At 35.0% G+C, this 25,511-nt stretch overlaps 2 protein-coding genes across 4 annotated transcripts in view; one reads left to right on the top strand and one right to left on the bottom strand.

Annotated features, from left to right (window-relative positions):
* LOC105253622 (BTB/POZ domain-containing protein KCTD3) overlaps nt 1-25,511 on the top strand; it is a 316,103-nt gene that overhangs the window by 266,127 nt on the left and 24,465 nt on the right. The gene's annotated exons all lie outside the window — the stretch shown is intronic.
* The window catches only part of LOC105253621 (centromere-associated protein E), a 37,107-nt gene continuing 16,102 nt past the window's right edge, over nt 4,507-25,511 (bottom strand). Inside the window, exons 1-6 of one of the 3 annotated variants that reach the window (XM_025408055.1) lie at nt 17,788-17,945; nt 16,892-16,998; nt 15,797-16,098; nt 14,708-14,885; nt 10,786-10,955; nt 4,507-9,313 (exon numbers count right to left, since the gene is read on the bottom strand). In XM_025408055.1, the coding sequence (XP_025263840.1) occupies nt 4,535-9,313; nt 10,786-10,955; nt 14,708-14,885; nt 15,797-16,060 (5,391 nt within the window). In that variant the 5' untranslated portion in view covers nt 16,061-16,098; nt 16,892-16,998; nt 17,788-17,945 and the 3' untranslated portion in view covers nt 4,507-4,534. Of the gene's footprint in view, nt 9,314-10,785; nt 10,956-14,707; nt 14,886-15,200; nt 15,303-15,796; nt 16,099-16,891; nt 16,999-17,787; nt 17,946-25,511 lie in introns of those variants that run through there. The other 2 variants (XM_020028214.2, XM_025408056.1) reach the window with 2 other exon arrangements.

Genomic DNA, 25,511 nt, shown 5'->3' with positions numbered 1-25,511 from the left:
ATTATACATAAAATATAGAAATAATTTTTTTTAATGAAATGTTATTTCTTATAGATATTTTGATAGTTGGCATGATTCCGATGATATGTGATATAAGATTATTAATAATTATTTAAGCTTAAAAAAGTATAAATGTAATGAAATGAATATGAAAATTTGTTCCATTTTTGTTTTTGCCTTTTTTGTATAATTTTTATATAAATTTATATATGTTTCTCTGTAGTTTTCAATAAGTATATCGATTTTTAAAAAAATATTTTCTCAGATATCGGAATTTTTATTTAGTTTAAAAAAAAATATCATTCACCAAAGAAAGTATTAATTGAGAGCATAATCTGAATAATATTTAATTATTAAATCTTTGTACCTATAAATTTTTATTAAATTTTTAGCTGCAACTTAGAGCACAAAAGCAAAATGGTATACATATGTCAATCTTGATGTCACTCTTTTATAAGCTATCTATATTATAAAAGCATTATAGAGCAAAAATGAACATAATTCTACTTTTCCACTACATTATATTACAGCTACATTATGCTACAGTAATTATATTACTTTGTTATCTATGTTACGTATAAATTAATTACAGCTATATATGTGATATCCAAATATCGCATTATATCCCCATTAGACCAACAATTGCATTATGTCCCAATTATATTACGTTATTTGATCATCGTGACTATCGGTTGAAAAAGAGCTACTACCAATTTCATGATCGCGTAAAGTAATTTATTAGATAAAATTACGCATCTCTCGTGACACGAATAAATCGATTTGTTGCATCGATCACAGTTAAACTTCCGTTCAGGCTGCACTTCATTTCTGCATCCGAACGTAATATCGACGGTATTTCGTAATCAGATTCGTAAACGCGAATTTTACGAACTTGAACAAATTTACGTAAAAAAACCTAATCATATCCGCGTGTAACGATCACGAGAAGAAAATAACGAGGCAGTGAGACTCCAAGCATTTGAGGCATCGTGATATCAAATTTGTTGCATTGAAAAGCCAGGGATTTTCGTTCAAAAAACCAACTGATTCACGGATTTATGTTGTAACTTTATGATGACAATGAAGCTCAGACATTAATCGCGCGTTTTTTTATTGCGTATTTTAATAGAGAAATGCGATGTGAGAGCACATGATTCGTGTTGCTTATACGGATTATAAGACATAATGATTATAAAATCATTTCCGTTCGAGAGATTAATAATAAATTTGATTTTTATATAGAAATATGTATTTCAGACTTAAAACTCTGCATTACAGTTAAATAAAAAAGAGATTCATTTTGAAATCTATATGTATAAAATGTTTATAAAAGAAATTTGTAAAAGACAAAAAAAGTGTTAATTTTATGTTTCATTAATTAAATGTATAATTATATATAATTAATATATATGTATGTATATACATTAAAGCTTTATCATATTCAACTTATTCGTGCATACGACAAGGTACGTTGACAAGTTTGGAACAAAATCCTTTTCGCGTAATTCTCTTCTTTTTTCCTTATATTCATATAAAAAAAATATGTCGTGATAGATGAATTTTCAATATAAAAGATAAATTATATCGTAGAGTGTATGTATGTAACGTCAAAAAAGAAAGAGATATACGCGCAGGTTATTATATGCACTAACAAACTAATATTTTAACATTAACATTTTAACGATAAAACTTTTATTACAATATTTCACGCACAAGAGAATATATTACACAGTAATGAGAAAAAAATATATGAGAGAAAGAGACAGAGAGAGGGAAAGAGAACAAGCAGTATTGCGTTAGCTGATTGATTTATAAATAGTATTGAAAATTTACTTCGTAGACTATCTCAATATATATGTTCTAAATATCGATATATTATATTTCATTCGCTTTTCCTCAAGAAAAACATAAAAAAACGATTTGTTGCGTGTAATCTTATAGCTTATAGCTATAATACTGTCTTCATTTTTCCCCTTTCGATAAGTTTTTAAAAACCGTAAAAATTATTCTAGTTTGCATTAGCTTCTTCATTATAGCTTATAGGTACAAATGATCCGAATAATCCTGTCCTCACGAAATGCAAATAGGAATAACTGCAAGTCTTTCTCGAGGCACACATAAATTCATGCGATCGCGGCATGACTTTTTGCATAGCTTTCTGCTGCGCTATCTCCATACTACATATGTGTGCGAGCATAAACGAGCATCGTTACGCTTGCATCAGCATCAAAGGCAAATACGACGCGTGGAAAACGGGGCACGTGGCGGCAATTTTCAGAACGTGTCAAGATGGTGTGTGTGTTATGGATCGGTCTTTATCGTCACTGGAAGGAGGTAGCGATCTGCTTCGCGCGCGCGGACAATGCAATTATCAGCTCTCTCCTCTCCCACACCTCTCTGCGAGTAAGTCTAGCATCCGTATCTTTTTGATGAAACTGCAAAAAATTCGTTCAATGATTTTTGCGCTTTTTATCGGGTGATTATGCATTCATGTACAATATTGAGAAATTTTACAAGATAGTTCTATAAAATGGAAATTTATCAATAATATAAATTTATAAATTTGTGCGAATATTAGTCGCGCAAATCGATCAATTAATACTGTCTTCATTTTTCTCCTTTCGATAAGTTTTTAAAAACCGTAAAAATTATTCTAGTTTGCATTGGAAAACAATTTGTATGTAGCATGAAACGCTAACTATCGACTCTCAATTTAATAACACTTGTTGATAAAATCATTATATCTAAGTAATGAGCAGAGCATTTTCCGTGCTGGAGCATATTAGATCGTTTTATTCTAAAAATTATTTAAAAAATTGTCTATCACTCAAATAAATCTATTTATAAATATAAATTAGAAGTCCTGTAAAAATATAAATTAGAAACCAGCAAAAATGGGCATGCAATTGGATGAGAGTTTTCGCGTACTAGAGATTTATCACGCAATAAAATAAAATAGTCGTAAACTGCTCTACGCTATTCCTCTCCCGTCGAGAGAGCGATATTATTAGAATCACGATTGCCGGCGCGAATCGCACCATATGAAGCATCATGCGAAATGCAGCAACAGCAGCAACACATGCGTCAGTTCTTTATTGAAGCAATGGAGTCCGTGTCGGTCATTTACCTTCGTTTTATATGATGCTAAATATGAGCTTCTTTCCTCATGGAATCATGTACCTTTGTACATTGCCGAATGAAACTAATCGGAAATTTGCATCATTTATAAGAGCTCTTTGCAAGAGTATCAATTATAATGACGGATTTATAAACAGATTTAATAGATATTTTGAGTAGGACAAGATTAGCAATGTTAAAAGAAGAAAGATTAAATAAATTGATAATATATTTAATATAGATTTTGACTAAATTATTTCTCTTTATTTTAATAAAATAATAATATATATTAATAAACATGAAATATGATATAAATGTGAAATATAATATAAATAAAAAATCACAGAATATTTTTTTGCCATTTTTTTATTGTAACGAGTGTTAATCTATTATTAATTTTTTATTATTTCGGAAAATAGTATTTATTAAACAATTTTTGTGAACGATACAATAGTTATATGCTTGTCATCTTATATAGCAGAATAATATTAATTTAGTATTAATTATGTAGCAGAATAATATGTATTAATTTTATTTATTTTATAATTATAGATTCTTACAACTGTACAAGAGATGAAAAATAATCCTCGAATATTAACGCAAACTGTGATCTTTTATGTATTGCTTATGCAAACATTGCTTATATGTATATAATATAAAGAGATTTATAGAATTGCAAAGATTTTTATAGAATATACATTTTTATAAAGATTATAGCTTTATAGAGATTTATAAAGATTTATAGAATTCTTATTTATAATAACTTTTACAAACTAAATAATTCTTAACACATTATTCAAATACATTTAATGGTATTTTTGAACCATAGAACCATAGAAGTTGTATAAAAATTCGTAGAGGACATTTACATTATTAGAAAAGATAATCATTTATCATTATGTACAAGATTGTTATTTCAATTAAATATATAATCATTATTTATGAGAAATGTTAATGGCCTTTGCTTTAAAATTCTTACAATTTAGAATATTCAACAATGATAATTATTTAAATATTGATTATTAAACATTTGATAATGTTAAAAAACATCCTAGATTTAAACTTAAATATGTTGAATATGAAAACGCATTTGAAAAACATAAAATTAAACATTGACATGTATTTGTACAAGCTATAAAAGCCATTAACACTTTTTACGCATAATTATGGTCATTAACACAATTGTTAAAGGTAGATCGTTAAATATGATTAAAAGATTAATAAAGTGACGGGAGCACGAAGCAAATATTATTATAATGTCGGTATTTACATTTTTTTCTCTTTCTTTTCTTTCTCTCTCAATACATTTTTATACTTAAATATACAATTATTATAATTATTTTTCCTTTGATAATAATCAAAATACAAAATACATGTGAAAAATAGATTTACAATTTATCATGATTGTTAAATTTTCTCAAAATGCATTTGTACCTCTGCTGTTTTCTACAATTCGTCTCCTCTCCTTTAAAAGCTCCAAAAATTTTGCCCTTGGACTACCAGGATACTTTAATTCCATGTTCAAAGAGCCTACAAATCTGGGATTTGCTGACTCGAGCCTTAAAGTATTCTTTGATCTCTGTGTAATTTTTCGGGCGATTTCTTCTTCTGTATTGAACATGTGTCCAAGTTCAATCGGCTTCGCAGGATCTATCAGACAATCAGGATATTCTACTTTTGTCTCGAAAATGATTGGCATCTCAATTTTGAATGGATTATCATTTTCTTCCGGCAATTCGTTGCGGTCGCAAAATTCTTCAAGATCGATCTCAGAACTGATCGATGTTTTCGAGCCAATATTCTCTGTTTGATCGGAAAGTTTCGTTTTCCTAAAATTCCGGGAGCTACTCTCGATTCCGCGAATGTCGTCGAGATAATCTTCGGCGGCGGAAACTTCATCGAAATTAAAGATTCCACGAGTGTCCCTTCGGAAAGTCTCCCGTAACTTGGAGTAAGTTGTCGGACTACGGGACCTAAGATCGCGCATTTTCCACAGGCGTTTCTGTCGCAATTGTCTCGGGCTTTGGTACTTGCTGAAATCGGCCGCGTGCATCAATTGATCGAAAATCTTGCGCTCCAGATCGTCATCCGGTATATTATTATTCTTATTATCAAAATCATCGATTTTAATCTGATCTCGTCGTTCTGCCTCCTTTAACGTAGGCTGTTTCGTGACGTCGGTTTGAATGGAAGACAAAAAGGGCAAGGAAATCCTAGAAAGATTTGACTTGTCGCAACTTTCAGCATCATTTTCAAGACTCATATTGCATTGGTGGATCACGCTGTCCTTGACATTAGACATCTCGGAATCTATGCTGGGACACGCTAAACTCGATTTAGCGCCAGCAGACTCGACCTCGATGCCATATCTATCTCGAAGGATCAGGTTGTGTTTGCTGACTTTGTCAATGCACGCCTCCAGTCTCTCGATACCTTTCAGACATTTCTCGTAGGACTCGACGACAACAACTTCGTCCTGTTGCAAGTGCTCGTCGGTGTCATCTTTTAGGTTCACTTTACACTCACGGAACTCTGTGTGACCTTTATCCGTACTCGGTTTGCTCCCTCGACGGCTTCCTCGTCTCCTGTGACGCTTTCCGCAGCTCTCCAGTTTGTTTACGGCACTCATGTACTCGTTGATAGAGTTCATGTTGCGCATGAAGATCATCGCCTCATTCAAGTATTCTTCAAAAATGTTTTTCTTCTTCGACATTGCTTGAGTATCCTCGTCGCTGACGCTACTGTCTGATTCGTTATGATCGGAGAATTTCTTCTCGTCGTTTAACGATTCTCGAGAGTCCTCAGAATCTTGATCTTCTTTCGATGCAGACAGAACTTCCTCGCTTTTCGCCGATTCTACCTTTTTCTGCCGCAAGGATTGGTCAACTTCGACATTCGATTGGACGATGTCCAAGTTTTCGGCCACAGCCGGCTTCTTCATCTTCTTGATAATGGATTTTACAGCTACTAAGTTTTGCTTCGGTGCCAGGATTTTGCGGTTAGCCACAATGTCAGTTATTTCTTCGGGACTGCTGGGATTCGAAAAGGATACCTTCTTCTTACCTTTCTCAATGTTATCAGACTGACTGGACGCCGTTATATTTGCTTCTTCTTCAGAATCATTATCCACGAGACAGGACGACGTTCCTAAGATCAACGTCTTGTAATCCTGCATTGGATTCTTATCCAATACCTCGGCAGGTTTTTTCTTCGGGAGTTCCATCTCGGTATCGTCGAAATCGTCATCTATCGATGATTCAACGTTAATCGAATCTTTGTGAACTGCCGACTTTGAAGCTTCTTTCTTTGTATGCGCGACAACATCTGGAGGACAAACACTCTCGTAATTCTTAAGATTCTGCGTATCCATCGTATTCACGACAATTGATCTCTTCGTGATATTATCTTCGTCAAGACTGTCGTCCGAAAAATTATTATCACAATCCAGCAGATCCTTTATAAAAGCAGATTCCTTCAAATCTTCGAAACTACTCACGAAATCTTGTTTGCATGATTCGTGAATCGGCTCTTCTAAAATTTTATTGGCTGAAGTACATTCGCTGATTACTGCAGAAGAAGGCAAGCTGTCAATTAGTGATGTATCAGTGTCTTGCTGCCCAGTAGGCGACATGATTATCATCTCTCTATTAAAATCAATAAATTCTGAGCATGGAAAAGTCCAATTTCTCAATAAATCTTGACAAGCAAGTCTGTTTGTCGGTCTTCTAGGATTCAAACTGTAACTACGTTTTTTGGCAACAAAAGCCCTCATTAAATCACTTTTCAAGATCGGCTGTTTTTTCTGATAAAGGTCCTGGATATCCCATTCCATCTTCGCATCATTTTCCTTTGTTTCAATAATGGAAGAAGTGCCAAGGGAGTTTCTAAAAACCATCGACTTCTTTATGGTTTCCTTCCTTAAATCAGAAGCCGCATCATGATAATTATTGCTTTTTGGATCTTGAAAGATATTTTCAATCCTGAAGACTCTACCGTCCGCCTGAATGGCCGTCGATCTTACTGTAAGATCCTTTAAGAAAGATCCTTCAGCCTCGTTCTTGATCTGTTCCGTCTGAGATTCCTTGTCACTGGAAATGGGTTGCGGCTTCTCTTCCATGGCATCACTGCCATCCGTCACAGCAATTCTTGACTCTAAACCATTCGTACTTTCGATGGTTATACTGATCATATCCGGTAGAGATATGGAGATGACATTTCTCTCGGGACTGTTGACTGGCACGCGCTGGCCGATTTCGTGAACCAGACCGCAACAGTGACTGCGACCTCTGTTCTCCAAGCTCTCTTTCTGCCGACTCGGCACTTCTCGATTTCCGGTTTCTGTTTGCACTGCCGAGTTCCTGCCGGATGATGCAAGGAACGTATTAGTCGAACTGTCCGTGCATGGTATCCTCCTGTCAGCTTCTGGATAAAGCTCGGACATTTCGGCGCTAGATAGATTGCTTTCGGCGTAATTCTGCGTATCATCAGAAAGTATGCCGGAGTCATTCCGTGGCGAGTGCAGTTCATAGTCGTCGAAATCGAGATCGTTGGCCAAGCTCTCGGCGTCCTTGCAACGGAAGATGCTGGTGTGCGGTCGCCGATCTGTCAACGTGGCCATATCCTTCACTCTGAGAACGGGCAACCGGTGATTGGTTACAGTCGTCACGTCATAATCCATATGCTCTTCCGTGAGAACCGCCGCATCCTGGAGAACCACCTTGGGCTCGTCCGTCAAGGACGCCGTGTCCCTGAAACGGAGCGTCGATGCCGTCTCCGTCTGCGTGTCTACGTTGATTCTTCGTCGCTTCATCAACATTTTTCGCGAGATTTCCTGGAGCCTCGATCGTGCCATGAGATTGCTAGACACCTTGACGTCGGTGCCTTCCGGGGGAGAACGAGTGCCCGATACACTATTAGTCGCCATATTATTGCTCTCTTCCGTGAGCTTTCTACTGGAGTAAAGCCTCTCCGTAACTGCCGCGACGATGTCTGCGCGTTTTACTCGCTGAATCGCCGTGTGATGTCGTACACCGTTTGCCGCTTCCTGATCTAAAGAGTTCTTCCTGCGTAGTAGCTTGTCGCGCGTCAAGCTCGAAATCAGAATCTGCTCGTCCTTGGAGCTACTTGAGCTGCTATCCTTGCTAGTCTTTCTCTTCAGATTCTCCAAACTCGGTTTTCTGCCGATGCTGTAACCGCCTATCTTGCCGATATTGGAATCCTTCAAGCTCTTGTCAGACTCGTTACTGCTCTTCCTCTGCAGATGATCCTTGCTGCCGTCGCTACCGATCGCTTTCCAAATGCTTCCTGATTTAGCATTCACCTTGCGATCATCGATCTCGCGGATGTTGTTGAGTTTTTTCCCACGATCGGACAGTGTCGGACGCTTGTCTAAATTCGTGTGCGATCGCTGAAGATGATCGAGGATCGATGAGTCCTTCTTTTTGTTAATACCATCGATGGAACCAAATTTCTTGGAGACGTTTAAATTCGACGACGGCAAATCGATCGAGTTTTGTTTGCTGAACGTACCTCTTGGTCCGCTTCTTCCAACAGATGCCGGACTCGACGGAGTCTTATGAAATTCGCCGACCTCTGAGTCGCCCAAGGTGTTGCAAGAATTCGCCGAGATACTGTGATCGTCAGGATCGACATCGATTTTCTCTGTTTCTTCAAACTCCTCGTTGCCACCTTCTATGAAATCGGCATCGATCGAATCTTCCTGTACCTCATCGGAGCAGATTTCCTCGATCTGCGTCGATGACTCTTGCAAGCTGTCGTCCGGTTTAATCAGCACGGCCACTAATGTCGGTATGTCCACGAAAACCGGCTCGTTAATTTCATCTATCACTTCGTCCTCTTCGTCGTTTAGTTCGGTGACTTTGGCCTGATTGTAATTGTTTATAAAGCGATCGGAAACTTGTAGATGCTCATAAGAATTAAACTTTCTAACGGATCTTGTAGAACCGGTCTCACAAATCGTTAAACTATCGCTAGAGTTAAACCTTCTGATCGGAAACACATCGAGTGATCTGTCGTTCTTTGATTGTGAAAATTCGTCCTTGCAATCGGACTGTTTAGATCGCAAAGTGTTGAGCGATTCCTGTTCCTCGCGATACTGAGAATCCGTCGTCGAATCCTTTGAACTTTGAACTTTGCCGCAACAACACGGTACGCCAGTAGTCTGCTGGTCGATATCCTGCAACAAGGGGTTCATATAACCAATATTATTTTAATTTTAACTGAAAGCAAATATAACGTATTCGCGCAATAAAATTTCTGTCCAAACTATTATATGTATATTGGTGTCTTAAATTTTTATCGATGCTTTCTCTATAAATTATTTAATCAGAAAAAAGAGGAAAGGAGAGAGAAGAGATTTTCCTCTTCTATATAATTTTTATTACATTAAAATATTTTTCTATAATTTTTATTGTATTAAAATATTTTTATTATTTATTAATTATGTTTTATTAATTATTAATTAAGTTAAAATTGCTATAATAATATAACTTTTCTGTCTATTAGAAAACAATAAATTGATACTTAAGTCAGAATGCCTTGAATTAGTGACAATTTTTAGTTTTCTATTTTCTGCTCTTGTAACATGTATACATATATCATTATGATACACTATTAAAAATATTATTACGTGTATACAACAATATAACATATCGAATTTGAAATGAAATATGAAGGCTTTAGAAAAGAGAGCGTCGACGGAATTGCAATTGCGAATGAAGTATGAGAAATTTAATTAATCGACAATTATGCGACGCGCGGAAATGAAGAATAGCGTCTGCCTGATAGAAATGGAAACGCGGATACCTCGTTAAAGCGTAACACATGGGCGTGCTGTATTTTATCAGCAATCGTTCGGCCGATCGCTCGCAACGGGCGCTCAATAAGTGTCAAATAAACGATCAATGAATCTCATTTGCGTAATGACATCGGACAATATCGCGCGGCGCCGCTCGTATTGGTAAACCCCGATAATAAACTCCCCCATCCTCCCCTTCCTCTACCCCCCTTCGCACGCGAGCTAAAACGCGACTGAAAAATCGGCCGCTATTTATCGCGGATCCGCGCGCTCCACGTCGAGCGAAATTGCGAAATTTGTTTTATAATGCCGCGCTATTACCGATCGCACGCCGCTTGAAACTCATTAATATTTTGCGCCGGCAGCATGCGAATCTACAGCCGTTGTTATAAAGTCGCTCGATCAACATCAGGCCGGGGATTAAATCCTTTCGTGTTTTCAGTCTCGCTTCTGCTGAGCGCGAATTTTTCATTCCGGTCGCGTTAAAAACAAAACGAGAAAACGATATTAATTTTCCTTCGATTGAAATAATATTTCTGCATGTAAAAAGGTGCGAAAAATCGAGAAATCAATGTGTAATGTAATGCGCAAATAATACATCTTTTTCTCTCTTTGTTTCTCTGAAATTCATATTAGAATTATCATATCGCTAAAATTTTATATTCAGTTAGAAATTATTTTCTTCTCTCCTTCATTTAAGCATAATTAAGGTAATTTTTCTTTAGATTCCTTATTGGACAACGTTTGCGTATTTCTCAATTTACAGGCTTTCGTATTTGAATTGCTAAACTCAATTATATTTTCTCGCGTAATTTCCGCAAATCGAGTAAAATGAATCTGAAATTTCTTACCTTTTGCAGTAACAAAGATTTTAATCTGGCTACCTCGGCCCTTAATTCACGGATGAGCCTCTCCACGGGATCCTCGTTGACCACCGGTCGATTGACCACGCTCTGCGCCCTTTGCGCAAATCGTAAGGTATGAGCAGTTTCGTTGTAACTTCCGCTGGCCGGAGATATTGCTGGAGAAGACATAAACTTGTCAATAATCAACGTTAGAAATACATGACAAAAATGTTGTACGTTCCAACTATGACTATTCAATCAGTGCGATTTTCTGGTTGATATTAGTGGCTGCGATAAGTTTGCATTCTATAAGTATAATTGATTATAGCAGCGCTTAAGAGAATCGATACTAAAGGATTGCTTAATGATAGTATCTACTCAAGAGGATCTACTGTCGCAAAATGTCTCAAAATACTGCTTGCTTATTCGAAGACTACGAAATCGTGCGAACGATTTTCCATTCACTAAACGTCTCACGTGCATTTTCTCGATATATATAAAATTTTCAATTTTCAATTTTCAATTTTACTTGGTCTCTGAATAAAGAACTCTTTTCTTTCATAAGTCTATTGTCAGATACTCTCAATGAAACGAGCGAGCTTGAATTCTCGCACGTTGTGTTTATCGAATTAACTTTATTTATTTATTTATTTATTTTGGAAACAAATCTTTTTAGTAAAGAAAATGATATAAAAGAATGCATGAATATAAAAAAATTATACAAACTAGAATTATAGATTCATAACGAGATCTAAATAACAGATTGATTAAGGTATATTTAAAGATAACAAGACACGTGCAAAAGAAATCAATTCGATCAGAAAGTTTACCGAGTAAGTATAATCGATTCAGTGGTTTAAATTTACCATGTGAATAATAATGAAGATCTTGAAACAGTCTTTTATTTTTAAATGATCTAATTGGAATATGAAATTTTGTCTTTTTTAATAATGCAGGAAATAAAATTATTTAACAACAAGAAATAATATATCATTGAGTCTTTCTTTTAGCTAAAATTAAAAGCTTAAGATTATTTAATAAATAAGTGATCATAAATAAATAAACATAATTATGATCCGAGAGAGAGAGAGAGAGAGAGAGAGAGAGAGAGAACTCATAAATTTATCAAAGTAGAAAGTAATTTTACTAAGAAAACGATGTTGTTTGCTCAATTAATATGATTTAATTTATATGACATTTAAAATTATTTTGGGACTAAACAATTGAAGCATATTCTAGTTATTGATAAGTCTGATAGAATATGACAAGTAAACAATGTAATAATATATTTTAAAAAAGGTATTAACATATATTTAAAATATTTACATGAGCAAAAATCCAGTTTTTATAGGCATAATTTGAAATTAATTATATATACTTGTCAAAAGATAAATCCAAACTAAATAAAATGCCCAAATCACGAATAGAACCAACATGTGAAAGGGCGACATCAAGTGTATATTCATGCAAAAAGTATGTCTCTTTTCGATAAGATAAATGACGCACAAAATTTATTATTAGATAAATTAAAATAAAAACATTAAATTGAAAGAATAGATATATTTTAGACTATGATTCAAAGCTAATGAGATCTTGAATAATCGGGAAAGAGAATGTATGGAACGATGCTCTCCACACATGGACCAGACAAACGAAAATAACTCTCATGCCTCTTCGCCGAGAAATGAATTTTGAGCGAACGGTCTCTCTTTTTCAGACATCGTATAGTGAAATCGACGTGTATACGGTGTCTGTGAGATAACACAATATTATACACATATACAAACGTGGGCCCGCTGAATATTAAACGTCTCCCCAATAATAAGCCGAAATGCTATTAGCAATTCAATTAATTGCCGATAATCAGCGGTTCGCGGAATATTCCGCTACGATTAATTATACATGTCGCTGGATCCGGCTAGAAGTATTCGCACAAAACAGCGCTGTGTGTTTCCCGGCCAATTATACGGATCGCGGCGGATCGACTCTTCCATTTCGGCAATTAATTGTGATGAGTCAAAAGAGGGAAGACGCGCCTTCTCTCGATTAACGTCTCTCTACGTCGCGAGCTCAATTACGTCAATTTCGTTTACGGTTTATCCCGAAGCGATAGAAGGGAAAAATATCACGGTGATATAAACGAGTCAAAATAAACGATGACACGGATAATATAAATTTCACGCTTTTTATTCCAGATTAATTCGAAAGGTTTTTCGAATGTAATACATCGTTTAAAAATCATATTTTCATTACACGTTATTGTATCACAGTTTCAATCCAAACGGATTATATAGAAATATTTAAAAGTTTAATAATTTATATTCATATTCGACATAGATAGCCACTGAATTATATCATGTGTTAACATTATTTTATTACACTATTTTAAATCCTAATTCCTTTTAGTTTTAATTGAAAAAAAATAACATTTTTTACTCGTAGAGATAAAAATATTACTATGTGTGACGCAATTTTCCCTATGTGCTTTATCTAACTATTAATAGAATTTTCTACGGAAAAATAGTATCTCCCTGGTAAAATAGCGACGATGATGATTCTTTTAAAACTTTGTCCAATTCGCGAATGGACCGACATTTATTTCTCCAACTAGTAGAAACTGTCATAAAGACAATCGGATTCAAATACCTCTTGGAAAGAAATCTTACCAAGGTAATGCTATTGTGAAAGATTAATCTGTCACAAAGTTTATTCTCTAGATCAGAGAGACGGAGTTCCTAAATATTTTTCTAGCATGCTCTCTACAGATCTCAAGTCTTAACTATTATTAAAAATGCATTAACCTAAATAACATTCGTCTAAAAATGAACTTTTATTTTGGTGCATTATTTAAATTATTATTCTCCAATGTGTTTAAATATTTAATAAACCATAATAATGACTTGAAAAACATTGTATACGAAAATAATTGCTAACAAGAATCTTTTGTGTTCATATCAGTTCGATTTATCGATATTAGAATTCTTAGTAATTCTTTATTAAATTAACTGATATTATTGTCATTATCAGTAGTGAGAAATATTCATTTTCAAGTTACATTATAATGAAAAGTGTTATATAAATTATGTTCAACGCGCAATCGATATACGCTACGAGAAAAATATTGGCGCTAGATAGTGGCATCGATTATGTGTTGCTACTGTCGCAAGCCCACTACAAACTTCTTATTTACCGCTTCTTATTTCTCGCGTCACTACGCTCGTTTCTATCGAAATTTAATCTCCGCGTCTTAGCTCGCCTGGAAAAGCATTTAAACCAATTATATTCAACCTTGGTTTTGTCGTGGATGGGAATAATTTCACGAATCTGGCGCAGATTTCTTTCTTAATAATTGACGGAATTTAAGAAAAGACGAAGCTTGGAGAAGAGAGCGATAGAAATAGCTGTGTGGCTTTTCGTTGTGATTCAACGGCTAAAAATTGCTTTCGAGCCGATCCGAATAATTTTTTCTTAACGAGGCAAACTCGTGGAATCAAAGATGGAAGAACACGAAATAAATTAATAAATTGGCAATAGCCTATCGTAATTGACTCTTTTAGTACACGTTGGCTGACAAGAGACTCGCATTAAAAGGATCAATTAAGCAATCGTCGAATCAGTCGTTGGATTTCAATCTATGCGCGAGAGAACAGGGTGCGGCAACAGAAAGGATATTAAAATGGAGGGTTCGAGATCAAAAGGAGGGAAAAGCGAGCTTATAATTTCCTCGCAAAAATACACACGGCGAAACGCGATTTACGCGGGCAGAATATTCCCGGAAGGAAATCTTTTAACGTCAATGGAACGTTTTAAGATCGCGAGAGTTGTAAAGAAAAACGGGAAGAGAATTCGAATTTAAAGAGAACGATATATATACAATACATATGTAAGGGGGAAAGATCAAAAGAAAGAAAGACTGACATACACTTACTGGCAAGCATGACGGTGGTGGCATTTCCTCCGAGTGCATCTTTCAACAACCAAGTGAGAGAGGAATCCCTATAAGGGATGTATCGTTTGCTTGTCCCACTTCCTGTCGAGCCTCTCTCAACAAGTGCGGATATGACGTTTCCCAAGGCCACGAGGCTCTTGTTGATATTCGCGCCTTCCTATAAATGATAGCAAGAAGACGATAACGTCAAAATGTCAGGATTGAAATTAACAATAAAAGAATTTATCTCATTTCAAACTTTAAGAATATACATTTGTCTCAAATTTACAAAAATAAACTAAATCGAAAGGAATTTACAAAAATAATTTCAATAAATATTTGATTTTATAATTAAATTATTATTGAAAATTATTGTTAAATCAGATTATATATCGTTCTGGATCGATAACATCAGAGTGAAACAAAAAAAGGCAATTGTTTATTCATATAAATTTCTGTTTAATGCATGACTTTTCACTTAACAGAAACATACTTTCACACGTGAAATACCACAAGCGATGATTCTCGATTTTTCGCGACGTCTTGATGATTCTTTTTGTACCTTAGAAGGCATAGTCACACATTAACATAAACACTCAACCAAAGAATCAAACTGCACATTGCACATTGATTAGAGAGCACAAATATATCTAATTTATCCTGATAAAATCTCTCATATATTATCCTTTAACGTATTAAATCTCGATATTAAAAATATATTTTTATACTATTTTTATGACTTATATTTTATTTACGGCTGAAAATGAGAATTATTAACATTAAAACACTGATATGTCGATAGATCGAAGCATATATGTATCTTGCCTCGTCGAGACGTAGAAATAGGAACATTTCAATAACGCGATAAATTAACGCGGCACTTCTTCACGCATGTTTTACGTTAATATTTCCGCGAGTAAAACTCTCCGCCGACTCGATTAACCGCGATGGCGGCCAGAAGGAGATTGATAACTCGACGAAGCTCCATCCGTCCATTCGACCCGCGCGAATATCGATTTTCATCGCGCGAAATTCAGCCGGCGAATATATCATTCCGACGAAGGATATTATTTTTAGGGAATGACTCACCTTCAGTCGATGAACGCCGCCGCAGGTGGCCGCGCTCTCGCTGCCCGCCAGATCGACCAGGTGCAACCTGCTGCCGGCGCGCTGAGTAACGTCTTGTCTCCCGGAGGACGTGATGCTGTCACCGTCAGAGAGACGTTCGGCATCGGCCGAGCCTTGTTCCCGCGTGAGATCGACGGTCAATAGAGCGTGGCTACGGCTGCTGCTGGGATTCTGAAGTGTCGAGGCTGTCTTTCTGGCTTTCGTGCCCTTCTCCACGTATGACATCAACGATTCCAGATCGCGGACCACGTGGAGCGTTAATCCTGGAAGAGACAGGATGTTTGACGAAGGAAAGAGATGATGATACGAATGGTGAAGGAAGGGGAGGTCTAGATAAAAGGACTATCGCGACGTATCAATTAAGTTTTATTGTTGGAGCGGTGATCATGATGGTGAGTGAGAGAACAATACTGTAGATCGGAAAGTTTTCCAGAAGTTTTTTAAGAGACACCGAAAGATCTCAGAATTTGAGGTTCCATTATTAAAAAATCCAAAGATCCAGGAATTATTTCACCGTTTTAGAGTTTGAAGATTCAATTATTCAAGAATTCAACAAAATTGTAATAGTTTAATCGATTGAAAACTTAAATATACATTAACAAGAGAATGAGCTTGATAAATTTATTTCTACATATATGAAAAAATAAGATTATATATAGTATAAATCGCTAGAGATAATAAAATCCTACCAATTTTAAACATCAAATTTTACAAATAAATATAATATTTTCTTACAATATTTTATGATTTATTGTGTGAAAGAAGGGGAATTAATAAAGCTGCAAACGTTACTCTCGCGAAATTAATGATACATTTAACACGACATTCGAGATACAATGTTTAATATACTACTATATGTATCTATTTTATTGGACTGTAATATAAGCGAGGCGAGGAGATATTACAGGGTGAAGAAAGGCGGCCATGCGAAGAGAAATAAGCGGTGAAGATTTAAACAGCGCAGACTTGGGTACACACTGAATAAGAAGACCCTCGAGAAATTTTAGCCGACGTGCTCGGTAACTCGACATTTCACGGTAAACGCAAGCGAAGTACCTTGAACGTAGGGCCCTAGTCGAGGATGTTCTCGAACTCGGAGTCGACTCGCGCTCGTCGACGGTTGTAAGAGATCCCTCACCCTCTCGTTATATATCTCCAAATAGCTGAAACAGATATAATTTCAAAAGGACTCTCGCATATACAATTAATGTTATTGCAAGCGATTATGTGTGTTATTACATTCTCTCAATTTCCTTTTTTATATCTATCATTATATCTAAAATATTGAAAGTATATCTCAATAACTGTGTGAGAATAAATTTGTTGATTATCGATTCATTATAATTAATCATTCATCAATATTCATGTAATCAAACATGTATAATATTTATAATAAGTAGGCCAAAATGTACACAAAAGCTCGACTGTTTTATCAAACGTCATAATCACTTGAAAAAATTACACATTTGGGATATAAAAAGTATTATCGATTGAAATAAAAACTCATGCAAAATGTAAATTGTAAGCAACGCTTTTGCCATTAGAGCAAAAAGAATAAGCAATAATCAAAACTGTCATCTCACACATATCGTTAACACTATTTTCTTAACAAGACAGAATTTAAATCGTTATATTAATATGTATATTCAGAAAAACATTCATCAATCAATTAAAGATGAATCTATTGATTATCGGGATTCATTATAACTATTCATCAATATTTATATAATCAAGCACATGAAAGAAAAAGAAATGTTTATAATAAGTAAAATTTACGCAAATGTCAACTGTTTTGCAAAACATCATAATTACTTTGAAGAATTAAATATTTGAGAACAATAAATATTATCGAGTGAAATAAAGATTTGTACAATGAATTGCAAACAACTGTTCTTGAAGTAAAAAAAAATAATTAAAACCGTCGCACAAATCGTTAACACTATTAAACCAACACTATTTTCTTCTCTCAGCAAGATCGAATTTGCATCTTGTCAGTTATAAATACACGTAAAAAAAATTCGTCGACGAAGTACGTAGACTCATCGATTCCCAAAAGAGAGAGAAAAGGTCTCGAAACGCAACGTGTCGCTGATGAACAAGAATGCGAAGTGTTTCGAAGACGAAGACGAGCGCGAGGAGATCTCACATACGACGACACGTGAGTGCCACGTGCGAGGAGGCTTCTGCGGATCCTCTTAACGTCATTATTTGTGCCATTGCGCCCGCGAAACGTTCGCACGTGCGCCCGTAAATCGGCTTAACGACGTGATCGGGCAGCCTCGGTCACGTTCACCAGGTAAAACAACCTTTCTCTTTCTTCCCCTTCATCCCTCTTTTCTTTCTTCTTGTTTTTCTTCCTCGATTACATTTCTCGACGTGACAGAATCGACACCGAACAGACCCGTGGCGTTGGTTCTAACGTCATCGACGATATCGCATTGCAATTGCGTGAATGATGTGTTTGAAAAAAATGAAAGAAATAAATTTAAGATTTGTTACATCGAGCAGAAAATTATTTAAAAAATTAATCTAATCAACTAGAAAGCATCTTGCTTAATAAACTTTGTTAATATAACCCATTTATTATTAGGAATTATCCAGTTATTATTAATATAATCCATTTAAAAATACAGAGAAATTTTCTACGAAGAAGATATATTATAACCATTTGTTTAAAATTTTAATAAAAAAAATATTCACTTATTATATATTTATTTACAAAAATATTTATATAATTAAACAGAATATTAAATATATTTTGATAAAAAAAGATAAAATAAAATATGCATAGTTAAATGCATTCCTAATAGTGGATCGTGATTTGTAACTTATTTTCGCGTGGTATGTATCTCGCGAGTCTCTTTAAACTTACTGTTATCTCCTGGAGGATATCGGATCTCTTAAGGGAAAATCCATATGACACAGACTCCTTCGAGAATATAATACCCGAGCGACATGATGACAAAGTTCGATAGTCCGATACTTAATGAAAATTAATATCCTACATTGAATTATTGCTAATCGATGGTGTCTAATCCCGCCGTTCTCCAGAGAAACCATCTCATTGTTTAATTTACTCTAACAGAACCATTCACTCCTTTCACGCTCATTATTTGTTGTCGACATTGATCGAAAGCATGCTGTCTTGTGTAAACTTTCGCGTAATAATTTTCCAACGATTATGATTTACTTAGCATTAGATTTCACTTTTCAAACAAAACCTAAAACATTATTAGCGTTATGAAAAATGTACGTTTCGTTTAAGAAACCGTTCGGATTTAGCTCGTCGAAACAGTTTCGCGTGTGAATTTCATCTCCCACCGTTGACGGGACGTGCGAAAACTTCGCCGAGGGAGAGATCGGCGCGCACGTTAATTACTGTTAATTAATGATATTCTCGGGCGCGATGGGGAAAACGCGAAGATCATTTATTATGAGACCTAAACTTTTCGAGTGTCCTCACACATCTGCCGAAACGGGGCTGACGAAGGAGCTAGTTCTCGCGAAAACGGCCACTGCTGGCGTTCTCTTTTTCGTGTCTGGCGAATATTACGCCACCTTAATAGGAATCGATTTCGCAGCCCCCGAATCTGAAGGACGGGAAAACCTTCGGTCGTGAGGGAAGGAAACGTCAAGCATCGAGCGACTTGCCTGTCGCGCGATATAATCCTCGCTCCTCGAGCCTGGCGTTATCAAAAAAGAATATTCGGCGTGACGATCTATCGCCTGTGCATTGAGATTTCTTTATTCTATTCTAAAGATAACATCGTCAAAGAATAAAGCAATGTTTGTTATCAATTTTCTTGCTCTTTTTTTTTATCGTCAATCACAAAATCTTAAAATAAATTCGTTAATATTTCATTTTTTTTCAAAGTTAAAATCTCTTGGAAAATTATATTTAAAATTCAATTTGAGAAAATCTATCGGATAAATTAATATCGTATCTACTAACAATACGTGAATAAAATATATGCAAGAAATTAAGTTTATAAAAAGATTGCATAATTTTAATCCGATGAACAAGAGGAGATATTTTTGGGAGGAGCAGTTTTTAAAAATACGATTTATGCGTAGCCTCATCGATGAGCAGATACAAGGGGAAAGGGAGGGAGAGACAAAGAGACAAAGGGCTTCCGGCTCCGAGCGGCGAGAAATGATAAAGGTAAAAGTTGTAAGCTTCAATGAGCAGAATGCTCGCGATAAAGACGCTTCCGATCACCCTCGATAGTTTTATGTGTAAAAGGCCATAAAGAGCTCTCAGAGTTAACTGACCTGGGTCAACGTTTCCCGTACGCTCCACTTGCGTTCGCGTTTGTGTGAGATGGACATGGCCAGAAATTTTTGGATAAAGCTTAATTTAAAAAAGAAACCTTTTTGAGATAATTTTCCAAGAATTTTTTTATATATGTAATTATATTTTTTTATATATGTAATTTTATCCGAATTATCCGAATTAAAATTACAAGCTAGGAACATCAGCACATATTGACTTTTTAATTATTTACCTAATTTAAAGTCGATGAAATTTAATGAAATTTCTTTGACAACATCCGGATATATTTTTATCGTTTCTTTTACGATTTATTTTATTGTTTGAAAATCGGATAAAAGTAAACAAATAACAATATCCGATACATAAACGAACGAATAATCGATACAAACAGTTTGTTATTGAGGTGCAATGGTTATTCGAGATAAATCAAAATAAAGCACAGCTCACGGACCACGTAATGTCAGTATAATATGAATTTGTTTAATTATTAGTTTTTTTTATAGCTCGCGAACATGGAAAATGACTTTGTTCTCTTATTTGCAATGCAAATGCGTGGAATTTCGTATGATATCGTAGCTCGATAACGTAGCAGTAATCGAAGAATAAATACAAATGTCCCAGTTACGGTCAGTCTGTCATAAAATACTTTTAACATACAATATTCGTGCAAAATATAATTATATTCTACTATATTTAACTGTGTTGTTTTTGAACAGAAGAAACTCGTGTACTTTTTATAAAAACCGATATCAATCTCTTTCATCGTTTTATGTGTTACATATCAGTCTTTTTCAGATTACACGTAAATCTAGTAACGACAAAATATCTCATTAACATTAATATGAAAAATAAATTCTTTATGTTGCAATACAGATAAAGGACAATATGTCTGCTTAATGAACGTTAGTGATGATCATACATTCAACGAAATAATGTATATATCACGAGTATCATCTCCAAAACAATCCGTTGAGTGCACCCATCGATCAACAATTATCGTCATTAGGCATTGACATTTAATGCGCGTCTAAGTTGCGTCCCACGTGATATAGCATGCCGGTCGGCTCTTTCCGTCCGCAATGAAACGGTAAGCCATCAAAAGCTCCGCATTACTTATGGCTGATTGATCGATAGAGCTCTCCCTTTCCCGCCCATCCACCCTTTGCGTGGGTCTCTGTCTTTCCTCTTCAGCTTTCTCACTCTCAACGGAGAGCTTTAATTCGACTCGGAGCGCGTTTTCGATTACCACCCTGATCATTACGCGATCGCGACCGAATCGCAAATTCAATTCGATTCGTCTCTATTTGCCGGATTGGTCGTCATTTAGAGCATGCATCGTTCTATTCGAGAAACGAACGCACATTGGAAAAAAATTGCGATTTCTACGTTTAAATAGAAGGGTTGTTAAATTTTTTTTCGATAGACGCGTCATTTGAAAAAGGCTTTTCCTTTTGTTGCATTAATATTTTGTAATCGCATGTTATAAATGCAGAATTTGTTTTGATATCAAGTTTTCTTATACAAATTTCTTGTTTTTTAACAAGCATAATAAATCAAATCTTGTGTAAAATTTCAATCTATATAAAAATTTGTTTATTAAAAGCAAATGACTTTTTAAATTTTAGAATTTTTCATTTATTATATGAGAATTATATTCGAATATCCAAATTATATCCAAATTATATCCGAAAAAGTCTGTCATTCGGTTAAAGAATCCGTTGTAGCGTCTATCACGTTTCGCGAGATATGTCGGCATGCTACATGTATATCTAATGTGAGCCTATTAAACTGATACAGGACAAAATATTATAAATAACGTATGTTATAAATAACGTACATTAATTAAGAGCTTTCAGCTGAAAATTTTAAAACAGTCTCTTCTCACATATATTCATAAGTATAAATTAAATATTCGAAAATTTAGCGATGTAGAATATTATCTGTGATCCACAAAAGAGCATAACATTTTCTATTTAGTTGTATTTTACGTCAGTCATATGAAACGAATACATTATCATCCTTTTAAATAATGAATATTACCAACGCGAGTTCGTCGTCGCATTATGGAAACAAAGCAGAATATAACGTTCACATCCATCAGCAGAAAGAGAGAGAGACAGGGAAAGAGAGGAAGAAAGAGCGATCGAGAAATATATCTTCTATTAATTAATTTTCTTCGGATATTTTATACGCGAATGGAGATTTATATTTTTTATTTTAAAAACGGAGACTTCATTATTAAAATAAAGAGTTAGAAATCCCATATTGCTCCTTGCCATTTGTATTATAAATGGAATAGAAGAGAAGGAATAAAGAAATTCTTGCATTTTTTACTGTTATTAATTTTTACTTACTTTACTTGTTAGTTAGACATTTAGTTAGACATTGATTGTGTGTCGGATCGATCCAAAATTATATGCTCCGTTCCGAACAATTCTGCTAAAAATAAACAGGCCGATTCAATGCTTGTCTTGCTGAATAATCAATTTGTTCTCAAACAACATTCTTCGCCTCTCATTAAATCGAATTATACATTTTGCAACGTTTTTTCTGCATGTAGGAGGGAAAAATATGCGATGTCAAATCTAAAAATAGAGGACGAGAAGATAAAATACGACGAGAGGACCATAATAAAATAGATTTTTAGCGAGAACGAGAATTTATTGAACAAAACTGAAACAGAAAATGCAAGTCTCTCGAATCTATCGCGAGACAAAATGTCAGAAAGAGAACGCGCGCGATCTCCCGAAATCGATGACAAGCCGCGTGACAATTTCCGAACGACACAAGTGTGTTATAACGTATCGACATTTAGACATGTGTCGGCCGTAGAATATTGTTGTTGCCTCGTAAATTTAATTATACCTGCACACTTCCAGTCGGCGTTTATTGACAGTCACGATATTCACTAATAGGTATAATTAATTACACAACGAAATGTGTGTGTCAAATTGCCTTTTCCTCTCTTGCCTTTCCTCATGGGACCATCTCGTTTGTTCTGTATACATTTATCTATATATATATATATGTATATATCATGATTGTTGTTATGTTTATCTGCGTATGTATTCGGCACATGATAATGAAGATACGAACGTATGGAACGCGCTCTCGTAGATGAAATGGCTTGATCATCGCTTGGAAAAACCATAAAAGTAGTTAATTAGTTCCTCGAGGGAGCGCAAACAAGTTGATAAATGTATATAAATTCATTTCATACTCAGCAAGATCAAGCTTGTATGCGATCTTACAGTTTAATTCAGTTCCTCTTTTAGATCATTATGGAATATGTGATTTGATTAATAAATTTTACTTCATAATTTTTAACCAAAACCAAAAGAGATGAATGAATACTTTAAAATATACATAATATTTTCTTCTCTCTTTCTATAAATCGTAAAATGATTCAGCTGTTTCTTTCTTGTCAAGGGACTTGTAAGTTATTAATATTTTTATTACAGTAAATTTCAATTTCTTCGTGGAAGCCACAAAAGCTCGGTATAAAAAATGCAAAAACTTATATCGGCAATCAATAAGTAACTTCAATATTTATAGATTTTTCGATTTTATTGTGCCAACCATTGGTTATCAATGTGAACTCACAATGAATAAAATTCGCTCGAGCCTTCTTTGCTCTTTTCTTTCACCCTCTCTTTCGTTACAGTCCCTTCGTAGCCCCTTTGATTTTTGCCTCAATGAAGAAATCTCTCAGTCGCTAATTCCATTAGCTGCCATTTTTGTTATTTTCCACTTTGAACATCGGTCTTTGCAACGCTCTACGTCTTAATTCCACGATTCTATTCTTCTTATTCATCCCCCTCTCAAAATAAAAGCCTGTCAATTAGTAATGTGTCGATAAAATTATACAAGTTGTGTAAAATATGCGCATCGATGATCTCTTTCATGTCATTATCTATGCATTATATTACCTTTCTTTTATTTATGAAATTTTTTTCATATGAATAACTTTCATAAAAATCGTAATAAAAGAATAACGAAGATTAAAACCATTAAAAAAGAATAATGAAGATACTGCATGGGCATGCAAAAATATTACATTAATATTCTAAGTAATATAGCAACAATTTTCTTTTTTTCTTTTTTCTTATTATTATCAATTTCTTTTCCCAATCTTCTTTCTTCTTCATTCATTATCTTTCTCATCCTCTTAGTTGGCTTCGTTTCTCTCTTCTTTTTAATTCTTCAAGCTAGTTATTCAGCTCAATTTTTCTTTTTTCATAGGGAAAAGCGTGACAAGAATAAAGTTCGTGATCGATTCAGCGCTTTCGAATTGCACGACTGAATTTTATTTATCGAGTCTTCGCCATCAGGCGCGTCGCCTCCGATTTTGGCATAGACGACAGCGCAAATCCATGATCCGACGATCGCCCACGTGTCGACAGGAGCCGTGAAATTCGATGGTCTCGTCTATCAATGGAAGATCCCACGACCTTTGGTGTAGGCCAATATTCAGCGTCGTGTGATTTCACAGCAGCTTCGAGCTCGTCATTTTCACGAGACGTATCGCTCGGTCTCCTCATACGCGAAATCGCGAGGATTTGATATTAAAATAATTTTTTTCCAATTCAAAAATGGAACTCGTTGATTAATATTATAAGAAAATTTAATATATGAAGTAGAGTCTCTCTTGATAAAAATTCGCAGATATAAATTATGAAGATTTACGACCAATAATGTGAGCCAAATGTTACGAATATAGATATCATTCAATAATATTTCGATATTTCTGCGGAAGTTGCATATGTGATTCAGGTTATACAATTTTCGAGCACAGAATCCTGATAGCAAAGCAAACATTCAAAGATCCGAGGAACCGTAGATCTAGTATTTCAAACGAGAAGACAGCTGCGCAGTCAAATACGATATTGTAATTAAACACGAAGAAATCAAACACGCAAAAGTTTTCTACATACAGATCTACGATCACAGGTACGAAAATCTTGAAGAATCTAAAAATTTTATAATATGATTTGGATTAAGGCGTTTTAAAGAAAACATCAGAAAGTTTTTTCAAGAATCTAATATTCAAATATCTAATCTTCGATTTCTAAAATATGTTCGGATTTTAATCTTCTAATATTGAATGCAAAACAAGAGATTGCTTTCATCACTTTCAGATAATTGAATTTATTTCATATATAGCATTTTGCATATACAGGATCGTCGCATACATCGAGATCATTGCATTGGAACATTCTTTTCGCAGAAGATGCACATCTATAAGCTCGTCTGTTCATCCTCAGGATGGCAGCTTATTTATACGTGTTGCGTGCAACACCTTCTGCGCATCGTCAAGTCGCGAAATAGTGTCTGTTTTATGTGTACGTAGATATTTGTATCCGATTGTGCATATGTGTGTGTATGTGTGTATGCAAAATGCTA

Source organism: Camponotus floridanus, unplaced genomic scaffold (genome assembly GCF_003227725.1).
Source record: "Camponotus floridanus strain SB8 unplaced genomic scaffold, Cflo_v7.5 scaffold2, whole genome shotgun sequence".
Classification (NCBI taxonomy): domain Eukaryota; kingdom Metazoa; phylum Arthropoda; class Insecta; order Hymenoptera; family Formicidae; genus Camponotus; species Camponotus floridanus.
This window is presented reverse-complemented; position numbering and strand designations above follow the sequence as displayed.